The sequence below is a fragment of the Cyprinus carpio genome, chromosome A15, assembly GCF_018340385.1.
Source record: "Cyprinus carpio isolate SPL01 chromosome A15, ASM1834038v1, whole genome shotgun sequence".
NCBI lineage: Eukaryota > Metazoa > Chordata > Actinopteri > Cypriniformes > Cyprinidae > Cyprinus > Cyprinus carpio.
Window position 1 is genome coordinate 25,150,041 of NC_056586.1, and position 21,091 is coordinate 25,171,131.

Consider the following 21,091-nt stretch of genomic DNA (forward strand, 5'->3'; position numbering starts at 1 on the left):
AGGAACAGAACAGTCCATCCGCTAAAAATCATATTGCATTTATCAACAAACTTCAAGTAAAACAGGACATAGTGACCTAGAATGAGCTGTAAAAAAAATCCTCCGCTCTGAGAAAGGAATCATAAAAATTCATTCAGCATTATTTTGACCTGAGATGTGCACATCTAAGTCAATATCCAACAAAATTTCAAATTACATGTATATTTCAGGTCAGAATAGTGCGCAGTATGTACATTTCGGATAAATCACAAAGAAATAAACAAATATTTACAACCCAAAGGAAAAACAGCGCTTTCAGCTTCTCTGTACAAATATGAGACAATACCCAACAAATTAAAAAGTGAGATATTTAATCAGGCTGTCGTTCTTCTTATATCTGAAGGACATAATAAATAAATCACAGCCCTTATTTTGGAAATAACGATGTCAAGAATGAAACAGAAATGTTTGGCAGACGTTGGTCCAACGGCGAATGTGCAATTCTAATTCTATTGATTGTACCACAACGTTTCCTGCGGTTTCTGATTGGCCACAGCGCACATGTAGAGCTCATCTTATGTGTTTAAAGCGTCATATCTTACAGCTACTTGGAAAGGCATGTCTAACATTCGGGAATATTAGCGTGGAGAAACTGTCATGCAACGGCTGATGTATTTGACCGGCGAGCTTTAAAGGAACAGTCACCCAAAAATGAACATCTGCTGAACATTTACTCGCTGTCAGGTCATCCAAGATGTAGAGGAGTTTGTTTCTTCATGGAAACAGATTTGGAGAAATGTAGCGTTGCATCACTTGCTCAGCAATGGATGCTCTGCAGTGAATGGGTGCCGTCAGAATGAGAGTCCGAACAGCTGATAAAAACATCACAATAATCCACAAGTAATCCACACCACTCCAGTCCAGCAGTTAATGTCTTGATATGCCAAATGCTGCAGGTTTGTAAGAAACAAATCCATGATTAAAGCGTTTTAACTTTAAACTGTCACTTCCAGCTAAAATATGAGTGTATAATCCATAATAACGCTTCCTCCAGTGAAAAAGTCCATCCCCTGTTGTCCTCTCACATCAAAATCCACAAAACATATGTGACCCTGGACCACAAAACCAGTCTTAAGAGTCAATTTTTCGAAATTGAGATTTATACATCATCTGAAAGCTGAATAAATGAACTTTCCATTGATGTATGGTTCATTAGGATCAGACAATATTTGGTCGAGATACAACTATTTGAAAATCTGGAATCTGAGGGTGAAAAAATCTAAATACTGAGAAAATCATCTTTAAAGTTGTCCGAATGAAGTTCTTAGCAATGCATATTACTAATCAAAAATTAAGTTTTGATATATTTACAATAGGAAATTTGCAAAATATCTTCATGGAACATGATCTTTACTTAATATCCTAATGATTTTTGGCATAAAAGAAAAATCAATCATTTTGATTCATACAGTGTTTTTTTGGCTATTGCTAAAAATATGCCCCAGCAACTTAAGACTGGTTTTGTGCTCCAGGGTCACATATTTGTATTGGACTGTTTTTGTCTTGTAATCTGTGTTTGATCTGTGCAGATTTCTCTCCTGATTCAGACAAGATGACTTTTTCACTGGAGAAAAAATATTATGGATTATATTATCATATTGTAGCTGGAAGCAATGGTTTGAAGTTGGATTTGTTTCTTACAAACACACAGCTTTTGTCTTCTCCAGATGTTAACTCATGGATTGGAGTGGTGTGGATTATTGTGATGTTTTTATCAGCTGTTTGGACTCTCATTCTGACGGCACCCATTCACTGCAGAGCATCCATTGCTGAGCAAGTGATGCAATGCTACATTTCTCCAAATCTGATGAAGAATCAAACTCATCTATATCTTGGATGGCCTGAGGGTGAGTAAACTTTCAGCCAATTTTCGTTTTTGGGTGAACTATTGCTTTAATTGTGTCTGTCTCCTGATGTGTTTCAGCTCTGGGTTTCGTCCTGTGTCTCGTTCTCTGTGCTGCTGTCCCTTCGCACCCAGATGTCCTCATCGGGCACCTGCTCATCCACGCTGGCGACTGACATGGCACACTGCTTCCCTAAATGAGACAGCTTGGCATGCTGGGATTTGTAGTTCTTCTTGCTCTCCTCTTCCTCCTCAGCCGTGTCTCCCTCCAGCGAGAGGGTGGAAAGCGCTCCCTCCACGTCCGGCTCGGTGGAAGGGCTCAGAGCGGACTGGCAGAACTCATCGTCGTCACTCAGTATGTCCGTTTCCTTCACGTCCTGCTCCTGCTCCTCGTAGCGCTGAAGATCGAACTGTTCCTCCACCCAGCGGTCGGTGTCACCCGCCGGAACGACGCCCTGCTGCTGAGCATGCTGGGAGTCCGGCGAGTCGCTGTCAGGCTCGGTGTCGAAAACAATGTCTGTGTCGATGGTGAAGCGGTTCCGCACCAGTTTCCTCCGGCCCAGAGTACGAGTCGGGGCAGATACTGAGAAGACACAAAACCATGAGCATCACTAACATGGTTCACACAGAGATCTGACATTAAATTGTGAAGTGATACTACAATTTAAAATAACGGTCTTCTATTTGAATATATTGTAAAATGTAATTTATTCCTGTGATCAAAGCTGAATTACTCCAGTCTTCAGTGTCACATGATCCTTTAGAAATCATTCTAATATACTGATCTGATGCTCAGGAAACATTTCTGATTATTATCAATGTTGAAAACAATTGTGATTATTCATATTTTTTATGGAAATATACTGTGATATATTTTATTTTTCAGGATTCTTTGATGAACAGATAGTTCAAAGAAGCAGCATTTATTTAAAAAATAAATCTTTTGTAAAATATATGTCTTTACTCTCACTTTTGATAGATTTAATGCACCCTTGTTGAATAGAAGTGTTAATTTCTTTGTGTGTTTACCTGCTCTGTTCATGGCCGGTCGGGCTCCTTTCAGGGCACACAGGCGTTTTCCTCCGAAGGGAACGTACTGCTGGCTGAGAGGAAGACTTTCCGTCTTCAACAGCTGACGGCGCTGTTTATCTCTCAGGATGGAGTGAACTGTCTTCAAGAAGTCTTTCTTACTCTCTGGAGAGCTGCAGACGCAATTTGGCACAGTGGTATCAGTTTAATATTCATGTTGACTTTGAATGTTGACATATGGTTTGTATTTGTAGTTCACATAACAATAACAGTGCACTTCAGTTTTGACACAAATAAATGTACATAAAGGCAGTACAAGGTTCCTCCACCAGATGGTGACAGTTTACTTCATATCTATTTTCTAAAATATATTTATATATGAAATATATTATGATTTTTTTAATATATGATAAATATTTATATTTTTGAAATAAATGTTAATATATATTACTTTTATAATTTTTCATATACTTCAAAATTAATTGTAATATTTATTTTTGAATTTTATAATATATATATATATATATATATATATATATTATAAATATATATATAATATATATAATATATATATATATATATATATATTATATATAAAAAAAAGTGAAATAAATATATATATATATAAACCGATACAGTAGGTAGACATCCAAAAACGTCACTTCTACCGCCCGCTCGTACCGCCGCCGCGGCGTCTGCAAAGTGCATTTGCAGCTTTTGACCGCTGAGTGGCGCTTTAATCACAAGTTTTCAAACAAGCGCATCAAAACACATTTTCGCAAATAGACGTCAGTTTTGCCTCTCTGATGTGTTACATTTGACGGCTGCAGTCAGGGAAAATGAAAGAAAAACACTATAGTTAAAAATATTTAATATTCACAGATGAAAGTTGTGGTAATTTATAAAGTTATGTGCATTTCTTAGAACGAATTCAAGCAGGATAAATGTCAAGCCTGTGCCTGAGCCTGTGCTTATATTTTCTCTAAGCTACCACCAGTATTACACCATATTTTAGATTTGACACATTTAATAGGTGTGCAGTATTATTTATATAATATGAATTATGTGTTATATTATTCAAAAGAAATTGTGGTTTACTTTGCATCAGAGCATTAAAAGTGGTAGCCTATTTTAGTGAGCTAGGCTACATTTATATGCAAAATGTCAATATTCTCATATATTAGGCCTATATTTTAATTTATATTTTAAAATTCCTTTAATAAAACAACATGCATTTTTTGTTATTCGTTAACTGTCCTTTATTTTGACAGACAACTTCTTGGGAAAATATATTTGTCTGTAATGAAATTGTTGCTTGTTTTATAAATTATTTTCTTTTAGTAAAACCGTGAGGCACTGTATAATTTCGTTCCCATTATTTAGGCCTGATTAAAACAAGAAACGAATAAATTAAACCTGCAACGATTTAGCTAAATCATTGAAATTCTAAAGAATGGACGGATTAATAAAAACGTCCTCACGATTAAACTCAAGTTCTCTCATCATTATATATCACCAAAAGACCTGCAAATGATGTAAAAAAAAAAAAAGAGATTCATTAATAGACAACTTCAGTGATTTTAAAGGGAGCCGCCGTTACTTGGCTTACATAGAATTTAAGTAAAAAAAAAAAAAAAAATTGCAGCCAGCCAATGCAGGTGTGTAAAAATGTCTGCGTGCAAGATTGCGCGCGGCCGCGAGTGATGCTGAGTGCATGCGCAGCATTTATTCTTATTTGTTTTATCTTCACTACAAATCTTGTTTGGTGCATATGCAAAATTAATTGCATGTAAAAAATAATTTACGTTGTAATGCATATGCAAAATGTGATAACTATTCATATTCAAGTGCTTGTGCGAAAATTATTAATGCGCATGCAGGACAGGGAGGGGCCCTCTAGATCACTTGAATTTTTTCCTGATAATGAATTAACTTAAAATTGTGGTGTCTCACATACATGAGAAATATATCTACAGGAAAGCTTGAAATGTCTTTTAAACGAATCAATTCAGAACGAAAAATGGCATTGTGTAATCTGTGAAGGCGCGTTCATGTGGAGAGAGGCAGCACTGTGAATTTCATCTTGCAGCCGACCAAGAAAACATTTGTTTATTAATAAATAATTAAAATGTCTCCTTTTTTTACCAATTATTGGGCTACTTCTGCCTGGTGCTTTGGGGGCAAAACTTAATGCATGTGCTGTGAGGCGCCAAATATATTAAGGCTCATTATGGATTATATATGTAAATGTAATATAATCCTGCGATTAGTTGAATAATGACAAATGAACGACTAGTAACTAGAAAAATCTTACATGGGAGGCAGCCAGATCTATTAAATAGCCTCTAGACATCTCTGTTAAAGTTTTTAAAGCATTTTATGCGCGTTTGCATACATTCTTCTTTCCAGAACGGTCTGAATGGAGAGATGCCTTAACACACTGATTTTTCCCTCTGAAACACAAAAAAACGAAAATTGAAATAAAATAGTTTTTTTTTTTTTTGAGAATGGCCAACCCTTCTCTGCAGATATTGTTGTTTCTGGTTTGTGCATTGTAAATAGGCCCCTAAAAAAAATAAATAAATAAAAATAATTAATAATAATAATAATAATGTCTCCAAAAGTTTTTTTTGTCATGTCTGTGTAACGCATGTGTATTCCCAAATCGAAAAAAGCCTATAAAAACATCATAGACGGATCATACTGATGTCTGGACTGGTCTGGATGTCGTTTGCGAATTACATATTTATTTATTTTATTGAGTTAACGGCAAACTTCCTCTGAAGTTATAATAACTAATAACACTATATATTGCTAATACATTAGTCAACATTTGAAGTGGATCAAACCTTTCTTCAAAGTTGCCCTAAAAACCAAAATTACCAGTCCTATCTAAACCTGTTCTGCAAGTTTGATACCCCCTCATAAGACACTGTCCATATGAAAGACCAAAGAGTCACAAGAGATTCACCACCTTTATCTCGACCCCCACAAGCTATACATAATGTCCCAACCCCCTGCAGCTGAACTGAATTCGGTCTGTTTTTTGGCTGTGAGGAACGGTGTGTTCTCATGTTACTGTGTTGAAACATGCCTGCACCTCACAGCAGCCTTACTCTTTTTATTCAGTATTTTCCCCCAAGCCCATATTATTGTTTTCCACAAGACCATAATAATAACAAATTATCAATTGATAATTAATCATTATTTAACGGAAATCATTGTTAATTTGTGAACGTAGCGTTTGCGGAAGGCTTTAAGAAGACCAAGCGGGGTCCTCCATCAGCTGCTCCCGCTTCACAGCGCGCGTGTGACTCGCGCAAACTGCAACCCAGCTTCAAAGGTCCGCACATTTTGATTTAACTAAATCAATTTGAGCGAATACAACTTACGGATCATGAGCCCAACATTTAGGCAAACAGAAAAAACATTCAGTCTACCTGAAGGAAGATGGTGTTTCATTGTAAGTTAATGCTGTTAAGGAGTTAAATAGAGAGTTAAAGAGAGAGAGAGAGAGAGAGAGAGGAGAGATGAGAGAGAGAGAGAAGAGCGAGAGAGAGAGAAATAAAAAAAACTGTGTTGGCTATTCCTAAATCTTGGAGCTCATTATTGAAGTACAAATCCAAACACCAGAAGCAAACTCTCAGTGTTCTTTCATTGAAAAGGATGCATTTTGTTTATTCGCAGGCTATATGGTTGAAATAATATTTTAGTTCAAAACTTTTAAGTGCCATTGTTTTTAAAAAAATGCTTTATTGGCTAACGCAGCGGTTCTCAAACCCGCGGGCCCGTCACGAATTCAAATGCGGCCCACCATGCTGGAACACAATTAAAAAAAAAGATAACTTTCAGTTTTACAATTCATTTAGTTTTTACATTCATTTAAAAATGTACTAAAAAAATAAGCTATAGCCTAATGTTTATATGTAAAATTCTTTTGTTTTTCATATATTATTTTCAGACATGAGCAGACCTACGTTCTGCATTTTATGAAACACATACAAGCGCGCAATTTGGCAGAATTCAATTCAAATAGTCATCAACAGCCATTAGTTCGGTAAAATTGAGCATCAGAATTGACAAATTTGTTTTTAAGGGAGTAAAAAGAAGTGTGGAAATGCCAGCAAATGAACACATACAAACAAGAATAGTCACAGTATCAGCAGTGAAGGAGAGTGCTGGATTTTCGGATTGCGCCGTAACTCACTTGAAGAAGTTCAGGCAAATAGAAACACCCCATACTACGCAGCAATCATCCTTAATTGCAGAAATGTGTCCAAAACATCTCTGGAGAGAACCTCATATTATTAAATTCGAAAGTGCTTTCCATATTTGGATCAACATAGGCTACATTTGTGAACGCACATTTTCTGCAATGTCGCGAGTCAAGTCATGCTCCCGTGCGCGTCTTACAGACTGCAACTTACAATCGCAACTTCATTGTGCTGTTACTCCTTTCGAGCCGAATTTCACACAAAAATTGGTCAGCTCCCGACAGCATCAGGTGTTTATTTATGGGGAGTAGAATTATTAATTTATTTCAATGAATGTAATCGATTAAATATCATAATATTTAGGCTATAATATTATAAATCAGGTTGGTTTGTATTGATAACGTAATATGTAAATGATATGCAGCCGGCGTTGGCCGCGAGACTTGCACTTGCACCATAGTGCGGCCCGTTGGAAAAAAAGGTTGAGAACCACTGGGCTAACGTTTCATAGCCCTTCAAGCAGTTGTTATGCTTTAAAATCCCATAACATTTGTAATTTCACAGTATTTTCACCTCCTAAATCACTAACCTTTAAAGTCACAATTCTATAATGGTCAAATTACTCAGGCCGATGGCACCTTTAATTACATATGGTTTTTTTTTTTTTTTTTTTTTTTTTTAGAATAATTGTAGCTTACATAAATAGGTGAAGCAAAACAAATATGAATAATATTTGGATCGTCCCTAATTTTTCCTTATTTTTCTTATTTTCTTAAAGAATAAACACTTATTTTCTACAAGAATAAACATGATACACATATTATTAATTCATAGAAATAATTTAAGCAATTAAAACCTGATAACATATTATTAATTCATAGAAATAATTTAAGCATTTAAAACCTTTTTTTAAAAACTTGAACTTCAATACTATTAAACTGACTTTAAAATCTCAAGGAATTTATAAGTTAAAAAGGGTTAAAATGTCACAGTGCATGTTAAATAGCCTAAATTAACTTGTGGTTAACAATATAAATTAGAACTAACAAATATAATTCGATTTTTTTTTTTTTAAGATGAACAATTCCTGTATAAAATGACAGCAACCCTTATATCAAACATTTTTAAATCGTCCACAGCTGAGCAACGCGCGCGGCGAGGCAGGTTGAGCGTGAATGTGCTGCACAAAAGTCATTTTCAGATGCAATGAAAAAAAATTAAAAATAAAAAAAATATTAAAAAACCCTGGATAGCCTAGATTAGGCCCAGACTCTGTTCCTAAGTATATAATAATTATAATTACCCAACAAGTAACAAATTTTAACGATTAATCACCTATTTTCGTTTGCAAAGTTTTATTAAGGTTTTTTTTTTTTCATTTTTTTTAAAACAGGGCTAAAAAATAAATTAAGTTTGTGAGAGGAAAAAATATATAAGTTATATATAAGAATATATAAGTCATGTATAAAGTTGCATTTTTATTACATTTCAGAAAATAATAACGGCTGGCCCTAATAATGTTATCAATGTGCCAACAGGATATTTTTAGTTCTCTTCACTTAACAACAAATCCTTTAAATTTTAACAAAATTTATCAGAACAGAACAATAATTACAAATATATAATTCTAATGGATAAATAAAATTGCAGTATAATAATATAGGCTTAGCTATAAACAAACAAACAAAAAAATGAATAATAATATAAAGCGAACCATAAGGTAAGGTTGGGCTCTCATTCGGGAGAAATCCAAACGTTTTCATATTCGTGATGTTGCCTATTTCAAGCTTAACTATTATTCATTAGGAAAAAATAGGCTTTGTAGTTCACGCGTGTTTCAGTATCGGGGAACGGAAAAAATTAAAAAATCATAATTAACAAAAAATATGCCAAAGTGGACCGCTGGCTCGCGCCCGAATGGCACGGTGAACGGCTACTGTTTCACAATGAATGTGCGCGATGGCACCAGCGCGATCAAACAGCTGAAACAGAAAATACAAAATTTTTGGTCACACAGTAAAGGCATAATTTCAAAAATGCAAAGTGTTAGCAGTTTGAAAAATCAAGAATAATAACAGAATGAATCATAATTATTGCTAAATGCTGGACCGTTCTCTCTTTCTATCTGCAAATGGAACCTGAAGGATTTTTTTTTTTAAACCAACAATGAACCGAAATGAAAACATTTAGCTTTTTATCCGTATATATAGGCCTTATATTTAATGACTGTTTAATAACAATAGCAAGCATAAGATCCTTTGTGTAAAGGACTTCTTTTAATTTTTGATGAGTAGACTGTAGCCTAAGACTATCCTACATTTTGAAATTAACTCACTTATATCATTTTTTAATGGTTTTTTAAAGATGGTACAATGTTATATCATAATGTTATTGTTGTTTGTAACCTCCTCCTTTTATCTCATTTTACAATTTACATTCAGTTCAGCAATCCGTCCCTTTGTCGCGGCCACCTGGTGGTAGTTTCGCGAAGGATTTTAACACTTGACTGACTTGAAGTTAACGCGCCGCGGCCCTGCGGGCGGCGGTACGCGCCCCCACCGGCGGTATTACTCATTTTGGTTGTTGTCTACCATCTAGTATTCTATATATATTATATATATATATTTGCATTTCACTTTTTTTATATATATATATAATATATATATATATATATATATATATATAATATTACAGGTCCTTCTCAAAAAATTAGGCATATTGTGATAAAAAGTTCATGTATTGTTCCATAATGTAATGATAAAATTTAAACTTTCATATATTTTAGATTCATTGCACACCAACTGAAATATTTCAGGTCTTTTATTGTTTTAATACTGATGATTTTGGCATACAGCTCATGAAAACCCCAAAATTCCTATCTCAAAAAATTAGCATATCATGAAAAGGTTCTCTAAACGAGCTATTAACCTAATCATCTGAATCAAACTAATTAACTCTAAACACCTGCAAAAGATTCCCTGAGGCTTTTCTTTTAAAAACTCCCAGCCTGGTTCATTACTCAAAACCGCAATCATGGGTAAAGACTGCTGACCTGACTGCTGTCCAGAAGGCCATCATTGACACCCTCAGCAGCGAGAGGGTAAGACACAGAAAGAAATTTCTGAACGAATAGGCTGTTCCACAGAGTGCTGTATCAAGGCACCTCAGTGGGAAGTCTGTGGGAAAGGAAAAAAAAGTTGTGGCAAAAAACACGCTGCACAACGATGGAAGAGGTGGACCGGAACCTGGAGGAAGATTGTGGAAAGGAAATACCGATTCCAGACCTTGGGGGGACCTGCGGAAGCAGTGGACTGAGTCTGGAGTAGAAAACATCCAGAGCCACCGGTCATGGCACTAGGCGTGTGCTTTTGAACCAGAGAAACAGCGGCAGAAGCGCCGGACCTGGCGCTACAGAGAAGCAGCACTGGACTGTTCCGTGCTCAGTGGTCCAAAGTACTTTTTCGGGATGAAAGCAAAATTTTGCATAGGTCAATTCGGAAAAAAGGCAAGGTGCCAGAGTCTGGAGGAAGAACTGGGGAGAAGGAAATGCCAAAATGCCTGAAGGGGGGTCCAGTGTCAAGTACCCACAGTCAGTGATGGTCTGGGGTGCCATGGTCAGCTGCTGGTGTTGGTCCACTGTGTTTTTTCAAGGGCCTTCAGGGTCACATGCAGCTAGCTATCAGGACATTTTGGAGCACTTCATGCTTCCATCTGCTGAAAAGCTTTATGGGGGATGAGGATTTTGTTTTTCCAGCACGACCTGGCACCTGCTCACAGTTCCAAAACCACTGGTAAAAATGGTTTACTGACCATGGTATTGACTGTGGCTCAATTGGGCCTGCCAACTCTCTCCTGACCTGAACCCCATAGAGAATCTGTGGGATATTTGTGAAGAGAAAAGGTGAGAGACGCAAGACCCAACACTCTGGGATGAGCTAAGGGCCGCTGATCGAAGCGATGGCCTGGGCCTCCATAACACCTCAGCAGCATTGTGCCACAGGCTGATTGCCTCCATGCCACGCCGCCATTGAAGCAGTCATTTCTGCAAAAGGATTCCCGCCACCAGCGAGTATGAGTGCATAAAACAGAACATAATTATTTGAAGGTTGACTTTTTTTGTATTAAAAACACTTTTTCTTTATTGGTCGGATGAAATATGGCTAATTTCTAATTTTTTTGAGATAGGAATTTTGGGTTTTCATGAGCCCTGTATGCCAAAATCATCAGTATTAAAACAATAAAAGACCTGAAAATATTTCAGTTGGGTGTGCAATGATCTAAAATATATGAAAGTTTAATTTTAATGTTATCATTACATATATGGAAAATAATGAACTTTTATAGCAGCAATATGCTTATTTTTTGAGAAGGACCTGTATATGTATATATATACACACACACACACACACACACATATATATATATATATATGACCGCATTATAAACTAGTCTATTTATGCAGATTGTTTTAGTGCAGGAGACACTGACCTGCAGCAGAGCTGAAACACTCTCTCTGGTCTTCCCTCGGATTCAGACTTCACATGGATGATCTCACACACAGCTGCACTCTCTCCATCTGAAACCACACACACTATGATCAGCTCTCCGTTTATCCCTATAGGGTCTGACTTCATCATTGACTGGTTTGTTTTGTGTGTGTTGAGGGGGTCACAGGTGAGCTTACCTGTATTGGACAGTGTGCGCACCTGAAGAGCATCAGTGGGGATCATGTGGCGGAAACGGAATGGATCTTTCTCTTCACCTGAGACAGATGCTCTGTGAGAACCACCCTGAGAAAAAGAGACAGATGCGTGAGAAAAATGTCATTCATTCATCATTTTGAAGTGAATCAGGGTGTGAACGCTGTACGATACTGCACCAAACAAGAGCATGAATACAACACCCATATAACTGCTGAATACTTCTGTAAGCCCATGAAGAGAGGGCGAGAGAGAGGGGAGTGTTTGGGCGTAACATCCACAGCCGAAATATTCAACTGCTCTGATAGTGAAGATCACAACACTCACCATTTTCTTCTTCTGCTTGGAGTAATCCTTACAGATGAACACTACACCGGTTTTGAACACTGGAGGAGAAACATAAACATTACACTTCAGTTTTCACTTCATAAATGATGTCTATCTGTCCATCTGTATGACTATGTATCTCTATCTATCTATCTATCTATCTATCTATCTATCTATCTATGAGCTGAGGTTTTATGGGAACAGAACGTACCGAATGTGGCCAGCTGTGGCTCTTTCTTGCACTTTCCCAGTGAGGAGGACTGGGTTGATCCATGTCACGTGGTGTGGAGGAGTAAATCTCCCATAGACAAGTCAGCAACCTGTAATCATAGCAGACGCCACCGTTAGAGATCGCGACACGACACACACACGACATCCACACACACACACACACACACACACACACACGACACACACACACACACATACACACACACACACACACAGCTCTCGCAATCTGCAATCCAGAAGGGATCTCTCGTCCGTCTCTGGGCTGCATCATTTAGACAGGCCACATTATGCAACAAGCAAAGTTTTTCACATAATAAGCTAATAAGATTCAAATTATGCAGGCAGATGACAGATAAATACAGGAATAAAGAAGGAAACCTGATCTGACAGTTTTAAGTTTTTATAATCAGCTGCAGAGCATGAAATGTGGTTGAAAATCTGAGACCCAAGTTCTGTATTATCCCAAGCTGCACTCAACATGCAATCAAAAACAACGAGTGAACTGACAGCCATGTGAACGATACAATAATATTTTGTTTTATATATTAGCTTGCATAAGCAAAAAGTTAATACTGAGCAACTCACATTTTAGAATCAAGAATATTTAAAAACATAAACGAAGAGAGCATTGTTAATTAAATACTTAATTAGGATTGATGCAAACAGTAAAACAATTGCTTGTCCAGTGAAACTAGATGACTGGAAACAAACTTGTGTAAAGTTCACAAACCTCTTTCTTGTCTCCAGTCTGTTCAGAGATGAGGAATGTCAAAGACGGCTCCAAACTCCTCGTGGATCTTCTGCCCATCTCGTTGATGGTGACTGGGCCACTGTGTTCATGGCTTTCATTGCAATGCAAAACAGCAGAGAGAAAAGAAATTATATATCAGTTATATATATATCTATATGATATAAATATTGTGTGTGGTGTGTGTGTGTTGTGTGTGTCAGTTTATATAGCAGTGTGATTTAAGCAAAGTTGCCGTTGAAACATGAGACTTCTTTTGTGACATGTCTATTCCTCAATCCTCAAATCCCCGTAAAAAGGACATTTAGATCATGGGTCCACAAAAAGATGAAGCGTGCACACTGTTTTTCAACATTTGAGCAATATCATAAATTTTCTAAGCAGCAGAGCAGCATTCAGAAATGATTTCTGAGATCAGTGACACTGAAGACTGGAGTTAATGAGGGAAAAGTTCAGCTTTGATCAACAGCAGATAAATTGCATTGTTGTCAAATCTATTCTGATCGAAAAACAACCTATTCTGATTGTATAATATTTCACATATTGCGGTTTTTACGTATTGTAAATCAAATAATCCTGCAAAGCCATTTCACACACCATTAAAATCACGCAGCTACATATGATGAAACCGGATAGTCTTCGTCCCATAGTACAGTGATGGTATTGCGTTGATCCTACGCAGTGTCTTAAAATTGGGGTCTGTGAGCGACGTGCAGCTCTCTTAGATAATCTCTCAGGAGCAGAAGTGGTCACTAGTTCAGCCTCGCTGGAGGGTTTAGAGTGATCGTACTGCCTCCAGCATGGATGAATGCGCTGCTGTTGTAGGGTTACGCTCGTGTACCAGTAAATAGCCTTGAATGCCACGTCTGTTTTTTTGCTGGATAGACACAAACACAGGACTGGCTTAGCCGCTGCTCAAAGGACGAAAAGATTTGAGACGGTACATTTGTTGTGCTTTTTATTCACAATAAGGAGCGCAAATGGTTTTCAAAAGTACAGTAAGTTCCTTCAACTACTGGAAAAACACGGTTACGTACCTATCCTATAACAAAATCTGCTGCATAATCGAACATTGAATAATAACAAAAATAGCCAAAATAGCCCCCACACACCCACACAACCGCGGGCAGGATTTGTATTACACAGCGGGAGCCGCTCACGCATGAGATTTACGACCCCCAAGTGGCAGGACTTCCTGGTTTATGAATCCCAGAATTCCAGTGACAAGGGTGCCTTTGACCGCAGATTTTCTTACGCGAACCGTTTGAACCAGCACTGCTTTGTTTGGCACGTTTCGTATGGCTGGTGCACAGAAATCGCATTAATGGTTAGAATCTTGAAAGGCGTATGGGTCGGCGTACTAAGGAACTGAGCCGCCCAAGAAAAAGAGGATTTCTGTAGCGAAGGGATTTTGAGAGAAATACAGTCAGGTATTATGTTTTGTGTTGGACACATCTGCCATCTGATGATGCACTACAACCGTAGTGTCCAAAACATTAACATCAACACAACCACATGCCCAAAAAAACAAAAAACAAAACCATAGGTATGCCCCAAAAACTTGGTAGGCATAATAATATTGTTATATTAAAATGATCAGACCAGACACTTTGAGTGCAACTATGTTATAGTGGTATGTAAATGAGAGGGACCTACCTTGAACTCGGTACTCTTCTTTTGCCACTCGCGGAAAGTCCATTCTTTCTCGAGTTGCCCTGGGTGAGTAGGTAGAAAGCGCCCCCGGGAAGAACGGGGGTCTTCCGTCTTCCATAGTCTTCAGAAAAACGCCCACCCTGAACTCCAGCATCGTCCGGAGTTGCCGCACACACTCCAGGGCTCATTCGATTACCCATGCGACACATGAATGTGGTCAAATTTAATAATGTAAACACATAATTTCTTGTCTCTAAATAATATGAATTGGTAGGGTATTATAAAATATATGGGCTATGTAAGACGGAACGAGCTTAACTATGGAAGCCTGTTCCAGCCAACTGAATAACCATAAGAAAAAAAGTGTCATGATCGTCTAGGGACGGGTTACCTGAGCAGGGGTAGGGGTGGCTGGATCTGTTGTTTTTTTCTCAGAAGATTGTAGAATCAAAAGCAGGACAAACAAAACGCCTACGCAATGTCGCGCGGTATAAAAGGGGAACATCAAATTTGTGGACAACATAAACAATCGCAATTCTGTTCTGGCAGGGACAAAAAAGAGCGGTGCGAGCAGGCAATTTTGAAGTGAATCAGGGTGTGAACGCTGTACGATACTGCACCAAACAAGAGCATGAATACAACAACATATTAACCGCTGAATTACTTCTGTAAGCCCATGAAAAGAGGGGGAAGAGAACGAGAGGGAGTGTTTGGGTGTAACATCCGTACTGCCGACCGAAAATATTTCAACTGCTCTGATAGTGAAGATCACAACACTCACCATTTTCTTCTTCTGCTTGGAGTAATCCTTACAGATGAACACTACACCGGTTTTGAACACTGGAGGAGAAACATAACATTACACTTCAGTTCACTTCATAAAATGATGTCTATCTGTCCATCTGTATGACTATCTATCTATCTATCTATCTATCTATCTATCTATCTATCTATCTATGAGCTGAGGTTTTATGGGAACAGAACGTACCGAATGTGGCCAGCTGTGGCTCTTTCTTGCACTTTCCCAGTGAGGAGGACGGGTTGATCCATGTCACGCTGGTGTGGAGGAGTAAATCTCCCATAGACAAGTCAGCAACCTGTAATCATAGCAGACGCCACCGTTAGAGATCGCACGACACACACACACACACACACACACACACACACACACACACACACACACACACACACACACACACACACACACACACAGCTCGCAATCTGCAATCCAGAAGGGATCTCGTCCGTCTCTGGCTGCATCATTTAGAGCTACGGCCACATTATGCAACAAAGTTTTCACATAATAAGCTAATAAGATTCAAATATGCAGGCAGATGACAGTAAATACAGGAATAAAGAAGGAAACCTGATCTGACAGTTTTAAGTTTTTATCAGCTGCAGAGCATGAAATGTGGTTGAAAATCTGAGACCCAAGTTCTGTATTATCCCAAGCTGCACTCACATGCAACCAAAAACAAAGAGTGAACTGACAGCATGTGAACGATACAATAATATTTTGTTTTATATAGTAGTTGCATAAGCAAAAAGTTAATACTGAGCAACTCACATTTTAGAATCAAGAATATTTAAAAACATAAACGAAGAGAGCATTGTTAATTAAATACTTAATTAGGATTGATGCAAACAGTAAAACATTGCTTGTCCAGTGAAACTAGATGACTGGAACAAACTGATGTAAAGTTCACAAACCTCTTTCTTGTCTCCAGTCTGTTCAGAGATGAGGAGGTCAAAGACGGCTCCAAACTCCTCGTGGATCTTCTGCATCTCGTTGATGTGACTGGCCACTGTGTTCATGGCTTTCATTGCAACTGCAAAACAGCAGAGAAAAGAAATTATATATCAGTTATATATATATATATATATATATATATATGTGTGTGTGTGTGTGTGTGTGTGTGTGTCAGTTATATAGCAGTGGATTTCAGAAAGTTGGTTGAAACATGAGACTTCTTTTGACATTTCTATTCCTCAAATCCTTAAAAAATACATTTATCATGGTTTCCACAAAAATATGAAGCTGCACAACTGTTTTCAACATTGAGAATAATCATAAATGTTTCTCAAGCAGCAGATCAGCATATTAGAATGATTTCTGAAGATCATGTGACACTGAAGACTGGAGTAATGATGCTGAAAATTCAGCTTTGATCACAGCAATAAATTGCATTTTCAAATATATTCAGACAGAAAACAACTATTCTGAATTGTAATAATATTTCACAATATTACTGTTTTTACTGTATTTTAAATCAAATAAATGCAGCCTTTCAAAAACATTAAAATCAACGCATGCTCATATGAACCGGAGTCTCTCACCGTTCAGATGGTAGTGCTCCTCGCTGTCGGGGTCTGTGAGCGAGTGCAGCTCTCTCAGGAGCAGAGGGTACTTCAGCACTCTCTGGATGGGTTTGATCAGGTACGACTCCAGCGTGGATGAATGCTGCTGTTTAGGGTTACGCTCGTCCAGAAATGCCTTGAAGGCCACGTCTGTTTTTGCTGGAGAGGACACAAACACAGGAAGATGTGATTACGCTGTCAAAGGACCGAAAGATTTGAAGACGGGTAGCATTGTTGTGCTTTTCACAATACGGCGCAAAATGTTTTCAAGTACATTAAGTCCTTCAACTAACTGGAAAACACTGTTACGTAACCTATCCTATAACAAATCTACAGAATCGACATTGAATAATAAAAATAGCCCACACACACCCACACACAGCGGCAGGATTGTATTACACACCGGAGCCGCTCACATGAGATTTACAGACCCCCAAGGTGCAGGACTCTGTGTATATCCCAGAATTCACAGGGAGCAAGGTCGCCTTTGAGCAGAGATTTACGCACCTTTGACCAGCACTTTGGGCACTTTGGTGTGGCTGGCACAGAAAGCGCTGTAGATCTTGAAGCGGTCGGCGTAATACAGGAACGAGCCGCCCAGAGAAAAGAGGATTTTCTGTAAGACGAGAGGGATTTTGAGAGAAATATATCAGGTATTATGGTTTGTGTTGGATAAATCTTGCCTCTGAGTGATGCACTACAGCCGTAGAGTCCAAAAACATGTTATCATCTCACACATCCCAAAAAAAAAAAAAAAAAAAAAAAAAAAACATGGTATGCCCCAAAAACTTGGTAGCATAATAATATTTGTTATTTAAATGAGCAGACCAGACACTTTGAGTGATACTATGTTTAATGTGATGTAAATGAGATCAGAGGGACGAACCTTGAACTCTTCCACTCGCTCCAGTTTCTCCAGGTCCGGCACCAGCCGGGTTCCGTCTTCCAGAGTCTTCAGAAACTCCACCTGAAACTCCAGCATCTCCGGGAGGTTTCCGAACAGCACGTCCAGCTATTAGATACACATGCAGGAAAAATGAATGTGGTCAAATGTAATAATTTAAACAAATAATTATCTAATATATAAATAATATAATTGTAATTTTAAATATATGTGCTAAGTAAAAAAGCTTATACTATGGAAGCCTGTTTCCACCACTGAATAACAAAATAAAAAAGGTAATTGTAACTTTTTTCTCAGAATTGTGAGATACAAACTCGCAATTGCGAGTTATAAAGTCAAAATTGTGACAAACTCGCAATTCTGAGAAAAAAAGTCTGAACTTTCTCGCAATTGTGAGAAAAAGGTCAGAATTGCAAAATACAAACTCCCAATTGCGAGTTATAAAGTCAAAATTGTGAGATATAAACTCGCAATTCTGAGAAGAAAAAGTCACAATTTCAAGATTTAAACTAGCAATTCTGAGAACAAAAGTCAGAACTTTATCGCAATTGCAAGAAAAAAGTCAGAATTGCGAGATACAAAATCGCAATTGCGAGTTATAAAGTCAAAATTGAGATATAAATTCGCAATTCTGAGAAAAAAAGTCAGAACTTTTTCGCAATTGCGAGAAAAAAGTGCCAGAAACAAAATATACAAAATTGCAATTATAAAGTCAAAAATTCAAAAATATAAAATATAAACTCTCAAAAAAAAAAAAAAAAATTTCAAAATTTAAACTATTCAAACCCGAAAAACAAAATAATTCTGAGAAAAAAGTCCGAATTGTGAGTTTAAATCGCAATTGAGTTTATATAAATTCGCAATTGCGAGATGTCACAATTACATTTTTTATTTTTTTATGCAGTGGTAAAACGGGCTTCCATATCACACAGATATACACACAATAAATATAAAACATAAAAAATATATATAATATATAAAAATCTCCATATATACAAAATAATGATATATATAACTAATATACATGTATTTAATATTACTGCAATAACAAATAAAACTAAATATTCACTTCATTGTGTACCTAAAACAGTATATAATATTACATAAAATACATACTTTTTAAAATACATATAGACATGATATACTGCTCTCTAGATATCTGTCTGAACCTTTAAGAGACTCCATATTGCTGGAAGAACATCTCTTTAGTGTCTGCATTGCTGCATAATGAGCTCAGCTCCCATATGTAGGGCATTAAAGGAGCAGAGACGCAGACAGTAGATTGAGAACTTCCTCTCTTCTGTCTGATGTAAGTTTTCCTCATTTTGTGTCTCCCTCCCACTCTCCTCTCTACCTCTCTTTTCTTGTGTGTGTGTGTGTGTTTGTCTCTGTGTCCTCCTACACGCTCCTCTCCATCAGGATGATTATGAAATATCGTTCTGTGTTCTGTAGGTGTGTTTGAGCTCGCCAGCTGATAATAACATGAATCCACCAGCAGCGCTTCAGCTCACCTCATCCTGAGTGAGGAAAGACTCCTTCTGCAGCGGGGTTAAATATCGCCCGATCAAACAGTTCAGATCCTGAAAGAGACAGAGAACACACAATAATATTAAAGGACAGCCTTTGAGCAACATTTACAATATTAACAATATATTTGACCAGTTTCCTGTCTGTTTATTAACCTTAGCATTTAAAAGAATTAGTTCCAGATTATTTTAACATCATAGATCCTATTATAGTTTTTATTAATAATTTGAATGTTTATTTTCATATTTTCTGTTTTGTTTTCAATTTTAAAGTTTTAGTAATTTTGTTGTGTGTTTTATAATGTCTATATAGTTTTTCATTCATTTTTAAGTTTATTTTCATAAAAAATAAAATGTGTTTTCTTTTCAAGTAACATTTTTTTTATGATTTAAGTTTTAGTTTACTATTATAAACCTGACTGGTTCAAAATACTGATTCAATTAATAATTTGAATCACTCAAAAGTGTTCACAGAGATCCTGAAGCATCAAACAATTGTTTTAGTCAAAAATACATGTAGCACAAGTTAATGTTTAAGGAGATGCATTGTTACACTGATCTATACTAAAAATATTAATTATAAGGCATCATTGTTAAAACTGAAATTATTCTGAACAACATTTTTTACTGTATTAACATGCAGTAGATATTTAAAATGCACTTGGCAGATAGAAGCTGTTTGGTCAAAATTATGGGTCAAAAAATCACCATTAAGAGTCAACTATACATTAATGTATACAAAAATGTTTATTATGGTTTTAGTTAACTATAATAACTGTGATATAAATAAAAAAATATAGAATATATACAAATCTAATAATAGATATTACTTAAATATCAAATATAAGTAAAAACTGTATAAAAGAAGTGTTAATTTCAGCAATGTACATATATATATAGATATATATATATATATATATATATATATATATATATATATATATATATATATACATATATATATATATAAACACAATTTTTCCAGCTATATTGCTCAGCCTCATCACACACTCATGTCATGTTTCATTTCCGCTGGAGTAATTCATTCAGACTGTTGATCTTTGCTCAAACATGCAGATGAATCCGAACACACTGTTTAGGGAGACGAGGAAATACTGTCACGGCTCTGTCGTTAATCTCAACACTTCGAGCAAACATGAGCTATACAGAGAGAATCTAGCCAGATCTGGCAACACTAATGATTCAGAACATGCCCAGTGATTTCTTGCCCTGCACATAAAAAGACACTCTGATACATGTTTAAATAAGTCTGTGCACAATTTCTGTAAATACGGTTGTCACTACCTGCATTTTTCAGGAGATAATTCAGCTGTAGAATACAGTTGTCACTCCCATAAATTACTAAACTGTGTGTGTACAGAACAGGATTATATGAGTGGCGGTATGAGGGCACCTTTAGCATCGGCAATTAAAGGGGCAGGGGCTCGAGCCCCCCAGTGCATGCCACAGGCTAATATCTTATTTTGTGTTCCCAAAGAAGAAGCAAAAATGCAATGAC

General features: G+C 36.9%; 1 protein-coding gene across 7 annotated transcripts in view; it reads right to left on the reverse strand.

Moving 5' to 3' along the window:
- Positions 1–1,813: 1,813 nt before the first annotated feature.
- LOC109058609 (rho guanine nucleotide exchange factor TIAM1-like) overlaps positions 1,814–21,091 on the reverse strand; it is an 82,310-nt gene continuing 63,032 nt past the window's right edge. For 6 of the 7 annotated variants that reach the window (XM_042771775.1, XM_042771779.1, XM_042771774.1 and 3 more), the window contains 11 exons: positions 19,558–19,626; positions 18,029–18,154; positions 17,650–17,758; positions 17,122–17,301; positions 16,495–16,613; positions 15,773–15,881; positions 12,153–12,211; positions 11,810–11,915; positions 11,614–11,701; positions 2,912–3,084; positions 1,815–2,465 (listed from right to left, as the gene is read on the reverse strand). In XM_042771775.1, coding sequence (XP_042627709.1) covers positions 1,960–2,465; positions 2,912–3,084; positions 11,614–11,701; positions 11,810–11,915; positions 12,153–12,211; positions 15,773–15,881; positions 16,495–16,613; positions 17,122–17,301; positions 17,650–17,758; positions 18,029–18,154; positions 19,558–19,626 — 1,644 coding nt within the window. In that variant the 3' untranslated portion in view covers positions 1,815–1,959. Of the gene's footprint in view, positions 2,466–2,911; positions 3,085–11,613; positions 11,702–11,809; positions 11,916–12,152; positions 12,212–15,565; positions 15,625–15,772; positions 15,882–16,494; positions 16,614–17,121; positions 17,302–17,649; positions 17,759–18,028; positions 18,155–19,557; positions 19,627–21,091 lie in introns of all 7 variants that reach the window. The other variant, XM_042771781.1, reaches the window with a different exon arrangement.